Genomic DNA, 16,350 nt, shown 5'->3' with positions numbered 1-16,350 from the left:
GGGTTATGCAAATTCTGCTCATTAATGAAAAATAAATAGAAATTTTCACTTACCAATTAGGGAGGGCAAACTATACAGGTTTGCTTCATTAGATTTAAAAAAAATAACATTTCATACTTAAGTAGATATTGAAAACTCAGAGGATTGTGTAAATATACACAGACCCATTTTGTGTCACTTTGCCACTACTTTGCTCATTTATTTGCAGAAGTTTTTCCTGAAATTATATTGAAATTACAGCTTTTGTCAAAGTAACACACTTACATTGAAAGAAAATGTTACCTGTGTCATGTGATTCTGAATGGATCAGACCAGGCCATTTTGTATTTCTGCAGCTGTGTTATTCCATAGAACCATAGAATCCCTACAATGCAGAAAGAGGCCATTCGGCCCATTGATTCTGTACCAACTCTCTGGAAGAGCATCCCATCTAAGTACACTGTCTCCATAACCCTGCACATTTACCATGGCCAATCCACCTAATCTACACATCTTTGGACAAAGAGGCAATTCAGCATGGCCAATCCATCTAACCTACATATCTTTGGACTGTGGGAGGAAACCGGAGCACCCGGAGGAAACCCACACAGACACGGGGAGAATGTGCAAACTCCACACAGTCACCCAAGGCTGGAATCGAACCAAGGTTCCTGGCACTGTGAGGTGCCAGTGCTAACCACTGTGGATTAATTCCGCATGGATTAATGTTAGATTAGCAACCAAAAACTCCAGCCTTATGAATTCAAAATGCTTCAAGGGATTTAAAATTTCTTCATTGCCCTAAAATTTCCATTCAATTAAATTTACATAAATGAGTCGATTGTTTATTTTCTTAAAAGGAAGTGATGCTGATTCATAAAAGTGTTTTCTATTCAAAAGCATCAGCTAGTCATACAGGTGATAAAAGGAGACTATCTGTGTGGGATTAACATAACCAGGAGAACCAAGTCCTGATTTAGTTAGGCAAAGGAAAACTTCTTCAGGAATATCACAAACTAGTTCTTTTGGACTTTTGAAAAAGTATTTGACAGAGCTCTAGATCAACAGTGACAGCTAATCTGATAATTTATTTGGAAAGTTGGAGCAACCTGACTGTTGCTGCTTCAGGGAGCTGTACCAGATCTTAAATTCATCAGGCAATTAATTGGGGCTCCTAATCCTTTTAAGGGAAAAGATTCTGTCCCCAAGAACTCCGGGATAATCAGATGGCTGGCAGCTCCTCAGACCCAGCATGGTATCCAGAAGCTGTGGCCACTGCTGGTGATTGCCTCAGTCACTTCCATCTACATCTCCTTGCTCAGAATGTTTGTCCTCTTCCAGCCATTCTCAATGGAAGACTGCAGCTACTCAGATCCCACAGCAGAAGCTCCAGATAAGACTACAGAACCCATTAAAGGATCAATCCCAGGTCCATTCCTGTGGTTACTTAAGCCTCAGATCTAGATAGGCTGGGCGAATGGGCCAGGAAATGGCAAATGGAATTTAATGTTGGCAAGTGTGAGGTGGTCCACTTTGGTAGGAAGAATGGTAGGAAGGACTATTACTTACGTGGCGAAAAACTGCAGCAGGCGACGGTGCAGAGGGACCTCGGGGTCCTTGTGCATGAGTCGCAAAAACCCAGCTTGCAGGTGCAGCAGGTGGTCAGGAAGGCGAATGGGATGCTGGCCTTCATAGCGAGGGGGATTGAATATAAAAGTAGGGAGGTCTTGCTGCAGCTGTATAGGGCATTGGTGAGGCCGCAGCTGGAGTACTGTGTGCAGTTTTGGGCGCCGCACCTGCGCAAGGATATTTTGGCCCTGGAGGGAGTGCAGAGGGGGTTTACTAGGCTGATACCGGAGTTGAGGGGATTGAGCTATGAGGAGAGGCTGAATAAACTAGGCTTGTACTTGTTAGAGTTTAGAAGAATGAGGGGAGATCTCATTGAGACGTATAAGATGATGAATGGGATGGATAGGATAGAGGTGGAGAGACTCTTCCCGCTCAAAAAAGACAGTAGGACTAGGGGGCACAGCCTCAAGATAAGGGGGAGGCGGTTTAGAACGGAGTTGAGGAGGAACTTCTTCACTCAAAGGGTGGTGAATCTCTGGAATTCTCTGCCCGTTGAAGTGGTGGAGGCTGCCTCGCTAAATATTTTTAAGAAGCGGGTTGATGGGTTCTTGATAAGAGAGGGGATTAAGGGTTATGGGGAGAGGGCGGGAAAGTGGAACTGAGCCACGACAGATCAGCCATGATCTTATTGAATGGCGGGGCAGGCTCGAAGGGCTAGATGGCCTACTCCTGCTCCTATTTCTTATGTTCTTATGTTCTCAGAAATTCAAATGCTGGTGAACACTGCTGTCCCATATGGCTGTTGCTTTAAATAGATATCATAGATTTGACTAAGGCAAAATACTGTGGATGCTGGAATCTGAAACAAAAGCAGAAAATGCTGGAGAAACTCAGCAGGTCTGACAGTGTCTGTGGAGGGAGACAGCCTCTGAGTTTGTGCAGAATTTTCTGTTTTTGTTGTCCAAGATTTAACTATTTGGATATGTCAGCCTTCCCACCCACCCTTCCCAACTGGTCTGGCAACCTGGGATGGGATGATAATTTATTTGATTGAGAAAGGAGTAATAGAGTACTGGATCCCAGGCTGAAAAATGGTCATGCACTTCCAGCAGTTGGGGCGACCTTACTGTTGCACCCCACCAGTCGATGGGCAGGGCAAGCTGGTAAGATCGCACGAAAGCCAAGAAATCAGGTTCACACCCAACTTTTCGCTTCTCGCAATCTTACCGGCACCAGATGTCCGGCATGATCAGCCTCCTGCTGGAAATGGGCACAAGGCTGAATAAATTATATTGAAATTTTTTTTTCATTGGATTAATGAGCCCAGAACGCTATCATCCGGGCTCACTTGCCTCTGTGGCCTCGCCAGGAGAGGTTCTCTCCGATGTGAATCACAGCTAGTACCCTGCAATGTGGACCAGTCATGATGACCTAGCCAATAGAACTGGAGGCCTTAGAAGCCTCTCTGGGCAGGTTGGGTGAAAGGGGGGAGGGGGTTGTGGCAAGGCCTATTAACATCACCAGACTGCATTCTGCCAACATCAAGCAGTTTTATGTATTTATCCTGCCCACATACATTTGTGGTTAAATTCCTCCTTTTCTTTCCAATCAACCCACTGAAGTAGAGTTCTTCTATATACGTAATTATTTTTGGCCTATTATCAATCCAGCTGCTTAAAATAATCTCATTTAACACGGAGCTATTCTATTCTACTCTATTTTCTTACAGCTGACTGGCATTCCAGTTTGTTGGTCGATAATACTGGGCTAAGTCACAAAAACCATATGATTAATAGAACTGCACAAGGGCAATCATTGAATGTATTCAATGCTGTAGAAAAAATATTTTGACTGCACTACAGCTTGTATTTTCATGTGTGTTTGTACTTATTACTAAGTTTATTAATATAATGTAATATAGATTTACCAAGCATTATCTTGGATTCAGAAGAACGGCACTGCCAAAGGTCTGCTCAAATCTGTGGGTTCACATGACAAATCTAGCAGCATCCAAATGAGTATATTCTTTACATTCAACTATTTTGTTCAAAATTTGCTCTCACTATCAGTATATGACTGGTTAAATGCCACTCACCAATCGCTAGCGATTGGCTGTGAACTTTTACATGTTTCTATAAATTCAGTTAGACAGTGAACAGATTAAGAAATGACAAAACTATTTTTCCCTTTAGGGCAAATACCACAAATAAGCAATTTTTCTGGAATAAGGCTTTAAATCAGTGTAAAAGATTGAGGCAAAATGCAAATTAGCAATTGTTAACAGATTTCCTATATCAGTGCCATTAATTACACTTTGCCCTGCTCTCTGAGCTATTTCATGATGGCAAACATTTTTCCCCAGTCTCAATATGGCAATAACAGCTAAATGACAATATTGTGTGGGGAACTTGTTCCGCAGGTGGAGGTCCACCTCGTTGTCAAACGAGGGGCATGCACACGGTGGGTCGTGCGTGGGCTACTCTTGGAGGTTCCGGGAGTGGCCTAGTACTTTGTGTCGGTGTGTGTGCTTGATCCTGGACCGGTAGACAGGCGCCGCAACAGCTCGGTGACTAGCACTGCTAGCTGTGCAGATACATGGATTTGGGCCTGTGTCTGTGGGAGTTCGTGCATTCTCCCTGTGGTTGCGTGGGTTTCCTCCGGGTGCTCCGGTTTCCTCCCACACCCCAAAGATGTGCTCTTAGGCTGATTGGTTTACTAAATTGACACTATTCTCCCCTGAATCTGGCTAAGTTAGGGGTTCCATTCGTAGACACACAGGGTAGAATAGGTGTAGGGTGATGCGGCGGCGCGGGCTCGTAGGGCTGAAGGGCCTGTTTCCCGTGCTGGGTTGTTCTTTGTTCTTTTTAACTTCTGCCAATTTTGTTTTGCAAAATCAAGAGCATATTGTTCTGTGAAGCTATAACTTATTTCTTAAAAAATGTTCTTAAAAAAGTCTCAGCATGTACATTGAGTATGCTACTATTCCTACGATGGCACAGTGGTTAGCACTGTTGCCCCACAATGCCAGAGAACTGGGTTTTATTCCAGCCTTGGCTGACTGTGTGGAACTTGCACATTCTCCCTGGGTCTGTGTGGGTTTCCCCCAGGTGCTCCGGTTTCCTCCCACAGTCCAAACATGTGCAGGTTAGGTGAACTGGACATGCTAAGAATTGCCTCCACGTGTCCCACAATGTGCAGGTTAGGGAATTAATGGGGTAAATACGTGGGGTTATGGGGATAGGGCCTGCGTAAGATGCTCTGCTGGAGAATCAGTACAGACTCGATGGGCTGGTGAAAAAAGGATCACTGAAAGCAACTTTGAAATTTCCATGTTTAATTGTGCAACTGAGAACAAAAAAAACTTGCTATCAGCTTCACATGGTGATGATTTGAGCACTGACAATGTTGCCATCATTACAGCTGAAGCAATCCATGTCCATTGGTAGCAAACCCTCGACAACATCTCTGCTTGGGTTGATAAGTGGCAAATAACATTCATGCCACACAAGTGCCAGGCAATGACTATGTGCAACAAGAGAGAATCTAACCTTGACAATCAATGGCATTACCATCACTGAAACCACAACCATTGACATCCTGGGGATTATTATTGATCAGAAACTGGATTGGACCAGCTATGTAAACACAATGGCTTCAAGAACAGATGAGAGAATTGTGCTATAAAAAACAGAATGATGGAAAATCTTAGCAGGTCTAACAGCATCTGTGGAGAGAGAACAGAGCCAACGTTTCGAGTCTGGACAACCCTTTGTCAGTGAAATGTGCAATAAGTAACAGAGGCAGAGAATATAGGAGCAGGAATAGGCCCTTTGAGCCTGCGCTCCCATTCATTATGATCATGGCTGATCATCCAACTCAGTAACTTGTTCCTACTTTCCCATATCCTTTGATCATTTTAATCCTAAAAGCTATACCTAACTCCTTTCAAACATGCAATGTTTTGGCCTCAACACCTTTCTGTGGTAGAGAATTCCACAGGCTCACAACTCTTAGGTGAAGAAATTTCTCCTCATCACAGTTTTAAATGGTTTACATCATATGACTATGATCTCTAATTCTAGACTATCTCACCATCATTCTTCGTGCATCTACCCTGTCTAGTCCTGTTAGAATCTTACAGCTTTTATTCCCCCCTCATTCCTCTAAACACCAGTGAATATAATCCTAACCGACTCAATCTCTCCTCATTTGTCAGTCCTGCCATCCCAGGAATCAATCTGGTAAACATTCACTGCATTCCTTCCATAGCAGGAACATCCTTCCTCAGATAAGGAGACCAAAGCTGCACACAATGTTCCAGGTGTGATCTCACCAAGACCCACTAAAACTGCACCAAGATATCCCTGCTCCTGTACTCAAATCCTCTTCCTATGAAAGCCAAAATATCATTTGACTTCTTCACCGCCTGCTGCACCTGCATGCCTACTTTCAGAGACAGGTGTAAAAGGATACCCAGGTTTCATTGCATATTCCCTTCTCTCAATCTATACCCATTCAATTAATAATCTGCCTTCCTGTTTTTGCTACCAAAGTGGATAACCTCACATTTTTCCATGTTATACTGCAGCTGCCATGTATTTGCCTACACACTCAATTTGTCCAAATCACACTGAAGCATCTCTGCATCCTCCTCACAGCTCACCCTGGGTGTTACCTGCAAATTTGGAATAATTCCCTCATCTAGATCATTAATATACATGATAAATAGCAGGGCTCCTGACACTAATCCCTGTGGTACCCCACTTGTCACTGCCTGCTATCTGGAAAAACACACGTTTATTCCTATTCTTTGTTTCCTGTCTGCAACCTGTTTTCTAATTATCTTAATACACCACCCCAATTTCATGCACTTTAATTATACATGCTCTTATGTGAGACCTTGCCTATAGAATCTTGGAAGATGACCACCAATGCATCCTCTATTTCTTGGCTCACTTCCTTAAGTACTCAGAGGTAAATAAATTATCAGGCCCCTGGGATTCATCGGCCTTCAATCCCATCACTATTCCCAACACCATCTTCCTATTGATTTCTTTCAGTTCCTCCCTTTCATTAAACCCTGTGTTCCCCAACATTTCTGGTACGTTATTTATGACCTCCTTTGCCAATACAGAACCAAAGTATGCAGTTAGTTGGTCTGCCATTTCTTTGTTCCCTATTATAAATTCCTCTGTTTCTGACTGTAAAGGACCTACATTTATCTTCACCAATCTTTTTCTCTTCATATACCTATAAAAGATTGTACAGTCAGTTTTTATGCTACCCACAAGCTTACTCTTGTATTCTATTTTCCCCTTCATCAATCCCTTTGTCCTCCTTTGCTGAATTCTAAACTGCTTCCATTCCTCACGTCTGCTATTTTCTGCTGGCCAATCTGTATGCCTCTTCCTTTGATTTAATGTTATCTCCAATTTTGTTTGTAAGCCATGGTTTGGCCACCTTTCCCATTTTATTTTTGCTTCAGGCAGGAACAAACAACTGTTGCAGTTCACTCATGCGCTCTTTCAATGTTTGCCATTGCCGATCCACTATCATCCCTGTAGGTAGCATTTCCCAAGCCATCATAACCAACTTGCACCTCATACCACCGTAGTTTCCTTTCTTTAGACTGAGGATCCTCGTCTTAGAATCAGTTATTTCACTCTCTATCTTGATGGTTAACTCACATCCAGAATCATAAAAGCCTGTCCACCATCTACAAGGCACAAGGTACAATGGAATACTCTTCACTTGCAACTCCAATAGCACACAAGAAGCTCAACACCATGCACAACTAAGCAGCCACCCATTGATTGCCACCCATCCACCACATTATACATTCATTCCCTCCACCACCAGTACATGGCAGCAATGTGTAACTAATGTATATACAACATGCACTGCCTCGTTTGTCAGACGTTTCAAGTGTGCAAGCTCTGCCACCCCACCCAAAAGGATAAAGGCAGCACACCATCCTGACTTGGAAATGTACTGCCATTCCTTTGCAGTCACCAGATCAGAAACCTTGAACCCCCTTCCTAACAGCACCATGGGCAAAACCACACCAAATGGACTACAATAGCTCAAGAAGGCAGCTCATCACCCCCTCCTCAAGTGCAATGAGGGCTTTGCAACATATGCTGACCTTACAAGAAATGCTCACAGCACATTTAAAAAAAAATCCAGGTTGGTATGTTTTGTATCAGTATGGTAGCTGGGTAATGAACTATGCTCAAGTTAATAGCATTTCAGAACCTTTAATAATAGATTACTTGGTGCACAATATTTTAAAACACTGTACATAGAAATCTATTATACACACTCAGTTCTTAGAACTGCCTTGGTATTTCTCTAGAATTGAAGTTTTTCTGTTATGGTGGCATTGCTGCTCTCAGGTTGGATCACCATGACTGTTAAAAATGGAGGTACTACAGAAAGCTCTGAAGTAGAGGATATTCCTATAACTGAATGATTAGCCACAAAAAAGACGAAAATATCCTGCAGATACTGGAAATCTGAAATAAAAACAGAAAGTGTTGGAAATATACAGCAGCTTGGGCAACATCTGTGGAATGAGAGCAGAGTTAACATTTCAGATGACCTTGCGTCGGAACACTATTGCTCGGCAGTGAAACCTGCTGCCTAGGCTGGGAAAATCTGTTTCTATTTTTCTAACATGAAGCACATTAATTATAAATTAGGAAACTAATGAAGTATTTTGTTCTGCCAAGTCAACCTACACATCATTTCTATGTACACTATAATCTTCACTTGTGGTATTTTCAAGTAATGGACGAAGTCCAGATAAGGTAAAAATTTCTCCACGTGGACATGTGGATTGTAAGTATTAATATAAGCTGATATAAAATAAACTTTTCTGTTAATAAAATCTTTGATATTTCACTTAAGGCACAAAGGTGATGGTAAACCACTGAAAGCATAATTCATACACAATGTCGCATGTATTTTTAAACCCCATGCTATTCAGCTCCATTCATTTGTGCGATTAATCATCACTTTAGTGAAAACATAATAAATTAAAACATTTATTTAAGTGTACACAGTGAATAGAATATATCAATGTTAAAAGGAAGTTAGTCATTTGGGAAGATGTTCGTCGTGTCTCATTGCAAACAACAGCAAATTATAATTATCAATCTTATAAATTCGGCTCAAACAATACTTACCATTTTCTGCACATGCACCTTCTTTGGAAAATTAATTCTATTTTGCAATGGAAGTAGCAATCATTAGGTAGGAAAATTCTGTTACTTCTAAGCAAATTTTTTTAACATCAGCAACTAAGGGAGCGCTGTTTAAGATTCTTCAATGTGCTAATTAAAGCTTTTGTAAATAATTAAAGCATTTGTTTGGGACAATTATTTTGACAATAGGACTCTCAGTTAGAAAGATTAAGATAAATGCTATAATGCGCAATTCATGGGTGAGATTTTCACACTCTTCCCACCGGCAGATCTTCTGGCCCCGCTGAAGGCGACACCTCCATGGCTGGTTCTTTGATGTTGTGATAGGTGAGCCACACAAAACCCACAGACATTGGCAGGACTGGAAGATCCTGCCGGCAGCCAGTGGTGAGCCACCTCTGGAAAACATGCCACAGGGAAGCCCAAAAATTCTGCCCGATATACGTCTATGGTACTTGTTTTAACTGTGATTGTGAATCTGACCGTTTATATTCATTTCATGTAACATAAAAAAAAAATCAGCATTACAAAATAATTTTTGAAAAATGCAATTATGAACATTCAGAGCATATATAAATATAACAGGCAAGACAGGTCCAAAATAATAATGATAAAAAAAATTTTTAAGTTACATGATAATTCAGGCTATATATCTGCAACTTTTTGAATATGAGTCACTCTCACTGCAGGTTAAACTTAGAAAGCTGCTATGTTCTATTATCCTGGACTACCAATGTCCGCATATCAGGAGAGCAAGAAGTATCACCAAATAGAACCGAGTGTGATCGTCCTGTAACAAATGATGAACGAAGAATTGGTGACCATTTTGCAGGAAACAGATTATGTTTGTATTTTAAGTGAACACATTTCTTAAACAGACGCACAACTTCGCCAATAAAGAATATTTCGATTAACCTTTCAGTAATTGATAACAGAAGTATGAAGGCAAAAACAAAACTCCACTTGTGAACTTAAAAGGCAGGTTTAATGTGTCATTGAAAGTCTTCAACAAGTAAATATCTACAATGTAACAACAACACTAGATTTTGAAAAAAAAATGAACATATATGGTAGTGAGATTCCCTGAGTGAAGAAAAAATCTCTGAAGGCAAAAGTATAAAACCATGTTTAGGAACATCAGACTGATAGCAGGCAATTGGGAAATTCACCATTACCAAAATAATCTTAAATTTGTGCATTATATATTAATTTTACTAAATGTTTGAATTCACCATAAGTGTATCTTTTTATTTCTTTATACAGTATGAGTTTATAATCCAAATACACTCTTCGCATATAGATATAGGAATATTAATTGACAGTTTTACAAGGTAACAAAACAGAATGACTTGCATGAATACTAGACAACATTTAATCTTATGATCTGAAACTCTCATAGAATAAGTTAAAAATGTATTTCTCATTATTGAATTTAATGAGTTTCATTGTTTTTCGAGCAAACTTGTCTAGCTAACTTACCTGCTTTGTTAGGAGTGTTTAAATTCAAAATATGTAAAATTGAAATCAGTCATCAAGGCTTACTAGTGAATAGACTACTTTTTCCCATAAATGATTAGAGGCAGTAGCTATATTAATCCTCATCCAGTCAGTAATTGCCATTTATCTGGGTCAAGAAAGACAGGATAACTTCTAGATTCATGTTAACAGAAGTAATAAGAAAATCAGGCACCAGTACAACTGGTGATGGTAATTACTCAGTCTCCAGCACAGTCACTAATTGTTGAATAATGGAACTTTTTTATAAACCTACCCCATGTCCTGAACATTTTCTTGCACCACTAGCTCCAGGGCAGGTACTGAAATTAAATGCTTTCAGCGGAAGACACTTGTGATTGATGCACATCCTGTCCTGTCCGCAAGGAGTTCCATCTTGCACATATCCCAGATCTGTGACTTCATCTAATATGACATGGCCACCACTAGAAAACACAACAGAACAATATTACAAAGTAGTTGGATTGCTTGGCACATTGACAAAGATGTTCATGTAAAACACTGAATTTTTTTTACAAATTTTTAAATTGTAAATTTAATTTAAATTAAAATTTGTAAGAATTTTACAAAGTTGTAACAAAATCTTTAAATCAGGCATTTCAAATTTAAAATAATGTCAAGAGATTTAAACAGTTAGATTAAAACAAATATTCTAAAGTGAGTTCCCAGCCTAAATTCACAATGGCAAAACTTACGAAGAAATTCTGCTAAGTAATGGACCACTGTGAATGGATTTTTAGGTAAAGGAGTATGATTCTATGGAATGGGCCCAGTAATGAGATGCAAATATATTCCAATGAGGGTCCCAACATTGAAGGGTTAGAAATGTGACCAACCACTGAGGGGGGAAGGAAATGATCACTTCATACTTTCATGTCGCCATGAAATGCGACTTTGGATTTCTAGCCATATTTTCTGCTCCTGTTGCTGAATCCACCCGATGTGAATGGGAGCAGGAATTCCCAGCCCAGGAGATTTACCTCAAATATCCTGACCTAATGCTTTATTGTGCAGTTGAGCATATGAAAAGGCCAAGAAACAGGGGAACAACGTCTTCTACTTAATATAAATATATTGAATCTACAAGTACAGGTATATTGCAGATCTTGCTGAAAAACAATTGGTATGGATTCAAAGAATGTTGGACTGAATTCTTATTCAGGCACTGAAAACAGGGCCCTATCCACACCCCAGAGGGAAACGATCATTCTTTGGGAGTTTGACTGGGGGAATCCTCTAATTGGCATGGCGATAGCTTCCCTGTCCAGTTGTGTGCTGTGAGCAGGTTCTCAAAGCTGGAGAGATAATCAGTGGCTTTCCAGCTTAAGAGGAGCAGTGGCTACAATGAATGGTGGGTTGAATGAGAGGTTCCTCCATAGCACTTTCTAAGAAATCGTTCAAGGAATAGAAATAGCAGAGCTATGTTGCTGTAAGGATGGATGGGGCAGCTGAGGAATCCCTTTACAGGACTTTTGGCAGTATCCCCTTACCGGTGGAGTGTCAAGCCTGAAGCACTGACACCCTAGCCCGTGACTGAGTGTTTGCCTCCTAGCAGTTGAATGATACTCCATTGTCCACCAATGCCCACTGTTAACCATGCTCTTAATGAGATTAACTGTTTGCTGTGTGTGGACAGGTGGTCTTGTTGGACTTCGAATCCAGCTTAGCCAAAATGCCAACATGGTGAATGGGATTTGGAAACCAGCAATCTGCCTATCCTGAGGTTTTTGGTTCCCATTACCTCCTTTCCAAACTCCGGAAGGACCAGAGACTCCTTTCCATTGTGTCAAACGAAACTGCTTTTTATAATCTTAACCATCTTTCCCCTGCCCGCTAATTTGGTGTTACAATACACTCAGATTTTCAGATAAGTTTTCACAATTGTGATTCTGATGAGTGATGGAGGTGAAGTGTGAAAGCAGATATTAATTGACATCAATACGTGGAAACGCGATGTATTTATATTATATAGACAAAAATTGGCTGGAAAAGTAAAATATGAACCAGATGTGGAGTAGTTAGATCTTTTAAGTAACTAGACCAATAGATGGAAGATACATTTCAATGTGGGTAGTTATGGAATAATTGGCAAGAAAGACAAGAACCAATGAAGTTATTCATTCAATTATGGTGATACATAAATGGTTGAAGCCAAGAGTATATTAGAGAGCTAGGACAAAGTAAAAGGAAACAATTAGTTGCTTGGTTCTATTAACAGATGGGGAAAATACAAATCAAAAGTGGTTCTTCAGCTGTTGTAGAAAACCAGGCCTCTGGAGTACTATATATACTTATCATCTGATCATAAGTGATACACTTAAAAGGGTATAAACAGCAGTTGAAGTGATCCAAGTATTAGAAACTTAAGGCTGCAATTAAACATCCAATTTTACATTATTAGAAATCAGCATAAACTGTATATTAAAGTGAAAAAAAGACAATATAAGTTGGGGGACTTCCTGGTGCATTAAAGTGAGAGATACAATATTTAAATTAAATAGCTCCAAATACTTGGACTTTATATTGGGGATAGATATGCAACAGTTATTGAGTCCAGTTCTGCGTCAAGTCATATTTTCTGAACATCTACATAAATTCATGAATTTATTTTTCATTCTTTCCAACATCTGAGTATGTGGACAGTCCCACCTACCCTCCTGACATTACAAATTAGTTATCCTTTGCCCTTAATACTATGCAAGTGCAGTCAGCAGCATGACTTGAGTTTGCCAGCTGAACAGGAGAGACTGATAGCTGCAGTCAAGGTAACTGAGCTTGTATCTTTGGCAATGAAGATTTCAAGATTATTTTGCTCAAATTGTGAAGGGAACTGTCCAAATCGGTCAAAGTCTTCATTTGTAGTCACGGTTTCAAATATCAAGTAACAACTTAACAATTATGGATAAGGAGACAGATGTTTTATCATCCTAGGAGTAATAGAATTGTGGGATGAGTTATCCAGGATGACCATTGAAATGGGCAGCGTCTGTGGGCTCAAGGGACATTTTATATGTCTTTCTGGAGAAGAAAGGGAATTAAGGAATATTATGAGAATTTTAAAAAGCAGCTTATGCTTTATTTGCAAAAAAAAAGGTGCTTTTTCTGCTTCCCATTTTGTAAAAACTGTGTGGGAAGTTAAGCTCGAATGACCAGTAGTTCATTTAAAAACATGAGGGTAAAATTAAATTTAATGATGTCACTGCACAAAACATAACAATGGAGTGAAATTGTAAAGTAAATGTTTAATAATCATCTCATGTGTAATTAACTGCAAACACTATGCAATACAACAAATACCCAATCAAGCTTGGCAGTGAATTCAATTAAAATGACTAAATAGGTAAATTATAGGAAATGATTTGACCCCAACTACAGGCAGTCACTATTAAATGTTATCATTGATGACTACTGGCAGTCTAACAGAAGCTTTCATTTTCGTTAGGGCCTGAATGCCAGCAGTCACAATTATTTACCCCACTCAAATATTTCTTTTCCTTGAGATTAGGTCGGCATTAAATTGAGCAAGTCAATCAGTATTCCCGATATCCTGTCCTAGCTGCAAGTAAAAATTATGCCCAGCTTTTTTGTAAAGGGGGAAAGATTTACTATTAGAAAAATGGGCTACATACACAATTGTGATGCAGATGCACTTGTGCTACACTTTGTATCCCAATGCCCAGGATTAAGTTATAGATAAGGAAGATAATGGGGAGGTGATGGCCTAGTGGTATTATCGCTAGACTATTAATCCAGAAACTCGGCTAATGTTCTGGGCTCAACTCCCATCATGGCAGATGGTAGAATGTGAATTCAATAAAAAATATCTGGAATTAAAAATTTACTGACAACCGTGAAACCATTGTCGATTGTCGGAAAAACCTATCTGTTTCACTAATGTCCTTTAGGGAAGGAAATCTGCTGTCCTTACCTGGTGTGGCCTACAGACTCCAGAGCCACAGGAATGTGGTTCACTCTCAACTGCCCTTGGACAACTAGGGATGGGCAATAAATTCTGGCCAACCAGTGATGCCCATGTCCCACGAAGGGAAAAAAAAAGAGCTTGGCTGACAGCAAGTTTGGCTTGGGAGCATAAAATCTGTTGCAGGAACAATCTTAAAGAGCTATTGATCATCATTAAAGGGAAAGTTGTGCTGCAGACAGAAATTGAACTAGTAACTGATAATTGATGGCCCATTGGACGTGCTTTGATGTTACAAACAGGAGGTGCTCTTGCAAAAAAATGCATTAAAGGCGAGCTCGGATCTGATTTTTAAGAACCTAAAAAATGGGAGCATGTGTAGGCTGATCAGACCTTCAGGCTCTTGAACCCACTTTCCCACCTACTCCCCATATCCATCAATGTTTTAAAATTATTTGTTTTAAATACATTTAATGGGTGGAATTTCAAACCTTCTTCCTAAATGTAGCCTTGAATGGAAAAAACCCACCAGATGCCCTGTTGGGCTTTCACGCCATATTTTCTAACACTTAGAGAAAGAAATGGAATGGAAGTGTTCCACGGTAGCTAGCAGCTGGACTGCTAGCAACATCGGTCTCTGCTGTTTTTAAGGGTCACCCCCTCCCCAAAAAAAAAAGAACACCCCCCCCCTCATGGACACAGATCTCCCTTCCCCCACCCCCCCGACCCCCCAGTCCTCCTACCCATGGAACACAATGCACCCTGACACAACCGCCATCCACAAACCTCCCCAACAGAAACCCCTCCTGGAACTGCAGTGGCCAGGGTACTGCCCAGGCATGACCCTCCCTTCCCGAGAAGTTGTACCTACCTGTGCGTTCTGTTTGCCAGATCTGTTTGTCAACACCTGTTGTAAACCCCATCAACATGACGTCATGCCAGCAGGTGGAGGTGGAATTCCCTATGTGGGAACGTGGGGAAGATGTTGCGGCAGGAGGTCTGCTTTGTGGATGTTAACGGGGCTTCCAACCTTTCATGGCAGCAACCTTATTTTTGATTTGATTTATTATTGTTACATGTATTAGCATACAGTGAAAAGTATTACTTCTTGCACACTATACAGACTAAGCATACCGTTCATAGAGAAGGAAACCAGAGAATGAAGAATGCAGTGTTACAGTCATATCTAGGGTGTAGAGAAAGATCAACTTAATGCAAGGTAAGTCCATTCAAAAGTCTGATGGCAGCTGGAAAGAAGCTTTTCTTGAGTCGGTTGGTATACGACCTCAAACTTTTGCATCTTTTTCCTGATGGAAGAAGGTGGAAGAGAGAATGTCAAGGGTGTGTGGGGTCCTTAATTATGCTGGCTGCTTTGCTGAGGCAGCAGGAAGTGTAGACAGAGTCAATGGATGGGAGGCTGGTTTGCGTGATGGATTGGACTACGTTCACGACCTTTTGTAATTTCTTGCATCTTGTGCAGAGCAGGAGCCATACCAAGCTGTGATACAACCAGAAAGAATGCTTTCAATGGTGCATCCGTAAAAGTTGGGAGAGAGTCATAGCTGACATGCCAAATTTCCTTAGGCTCCTGAGAAAGTAGAGCTGTCGGTGGGCTTTCTTAACTATAGTGTTGACATGGGGGGTACCAAGACAGGTTGTTGGTGATCTGGACAACTAAAAACTTGAAGCTCTCGGCCCTTTCTACTTCATCTCCATTGATGTAGACAGGGGCATGTTCTCCTTTACACTTCTTGAAGTTGATGACAATTGTGTAATTCTCTATGTATTGTGTAATTGGTAAGGTTGGGCACTATATCAATGGGGAATCCCGCCAGTGTAAAAACCATTTTTGTATTCCGGTTGGATTCACAGGCCTTCCCTACCACTGAAAACGGGGGGTGGAAAATCCTGCACAATGACGTAACATCAAGAATCCTCAGGGATAAGGAATCTCAAAGATTCACAAATCTCTGAATGCAAGGATTATTTTTCATGTCAATCTAAATGGCTGACCCTTTATGCTGAGATTTTGATCCAGTGGTAAGTAGTATCCAGCCAGGGGAATCAGTCTCTCGGGATTTATCCAGTCAAGCCTTCGAAGAGTTAAACATATCAATAAGATCATTCTTCCAAACTTCAGAGAAGGCTGAATTTGTTCAAATT

The 16,350-nt window shown here is 40.6% G+C and overlaps 1 protein-coding gene across 5 annotated transcripts in view; it reads right to left on the bottom strand.

Annotated features, from left to right (window-relative positions):
• adam22 (ADAM metallopeptidase domain 22) overlaps positions 1 to 16,350 on the bottom strand; it is a 290,976-nt gene that overhangs the window by 53,704 nt on the left and 220,922 nt on the right. For all 5 annotated transcript variants that reach the window (XM_080210663.1, XM_080210672.1, XM_080210680.1 and 2 more), the window contains exon 23: positions 10,525 to 10,693. In XM_080210663.1, the coding sequence (XP_080066789.1) occupies positions 10,525 to 10,693 (169 nt within the window). The remainder of the gene's footprint in view (positions 1 to 10,524; positions 10,694 to 16,350) is intronic.

This window comes from Carcharhinus amblyrhynchos, chromosome 2, assembly GCF_965287045.1.
Source record: "Carcharhinus amblyrhynchos chromosome 2, sCarAmb.v2.hapA, whole genome shotgun sequence".
NCBI classification, from domain to species: domain Eukaryota; kingdom Metazoa; phylum Chordata; class Chondrichthyes; order Carcharhiniformes; family Carcharhinidae; genus Carcharhinus; species Carcharhinus amblyrhynchos.
Note: the sequence above shows the minus strand (reverse complement) of the source record. Positions and strands in the feature narration are given on the sequence as shown.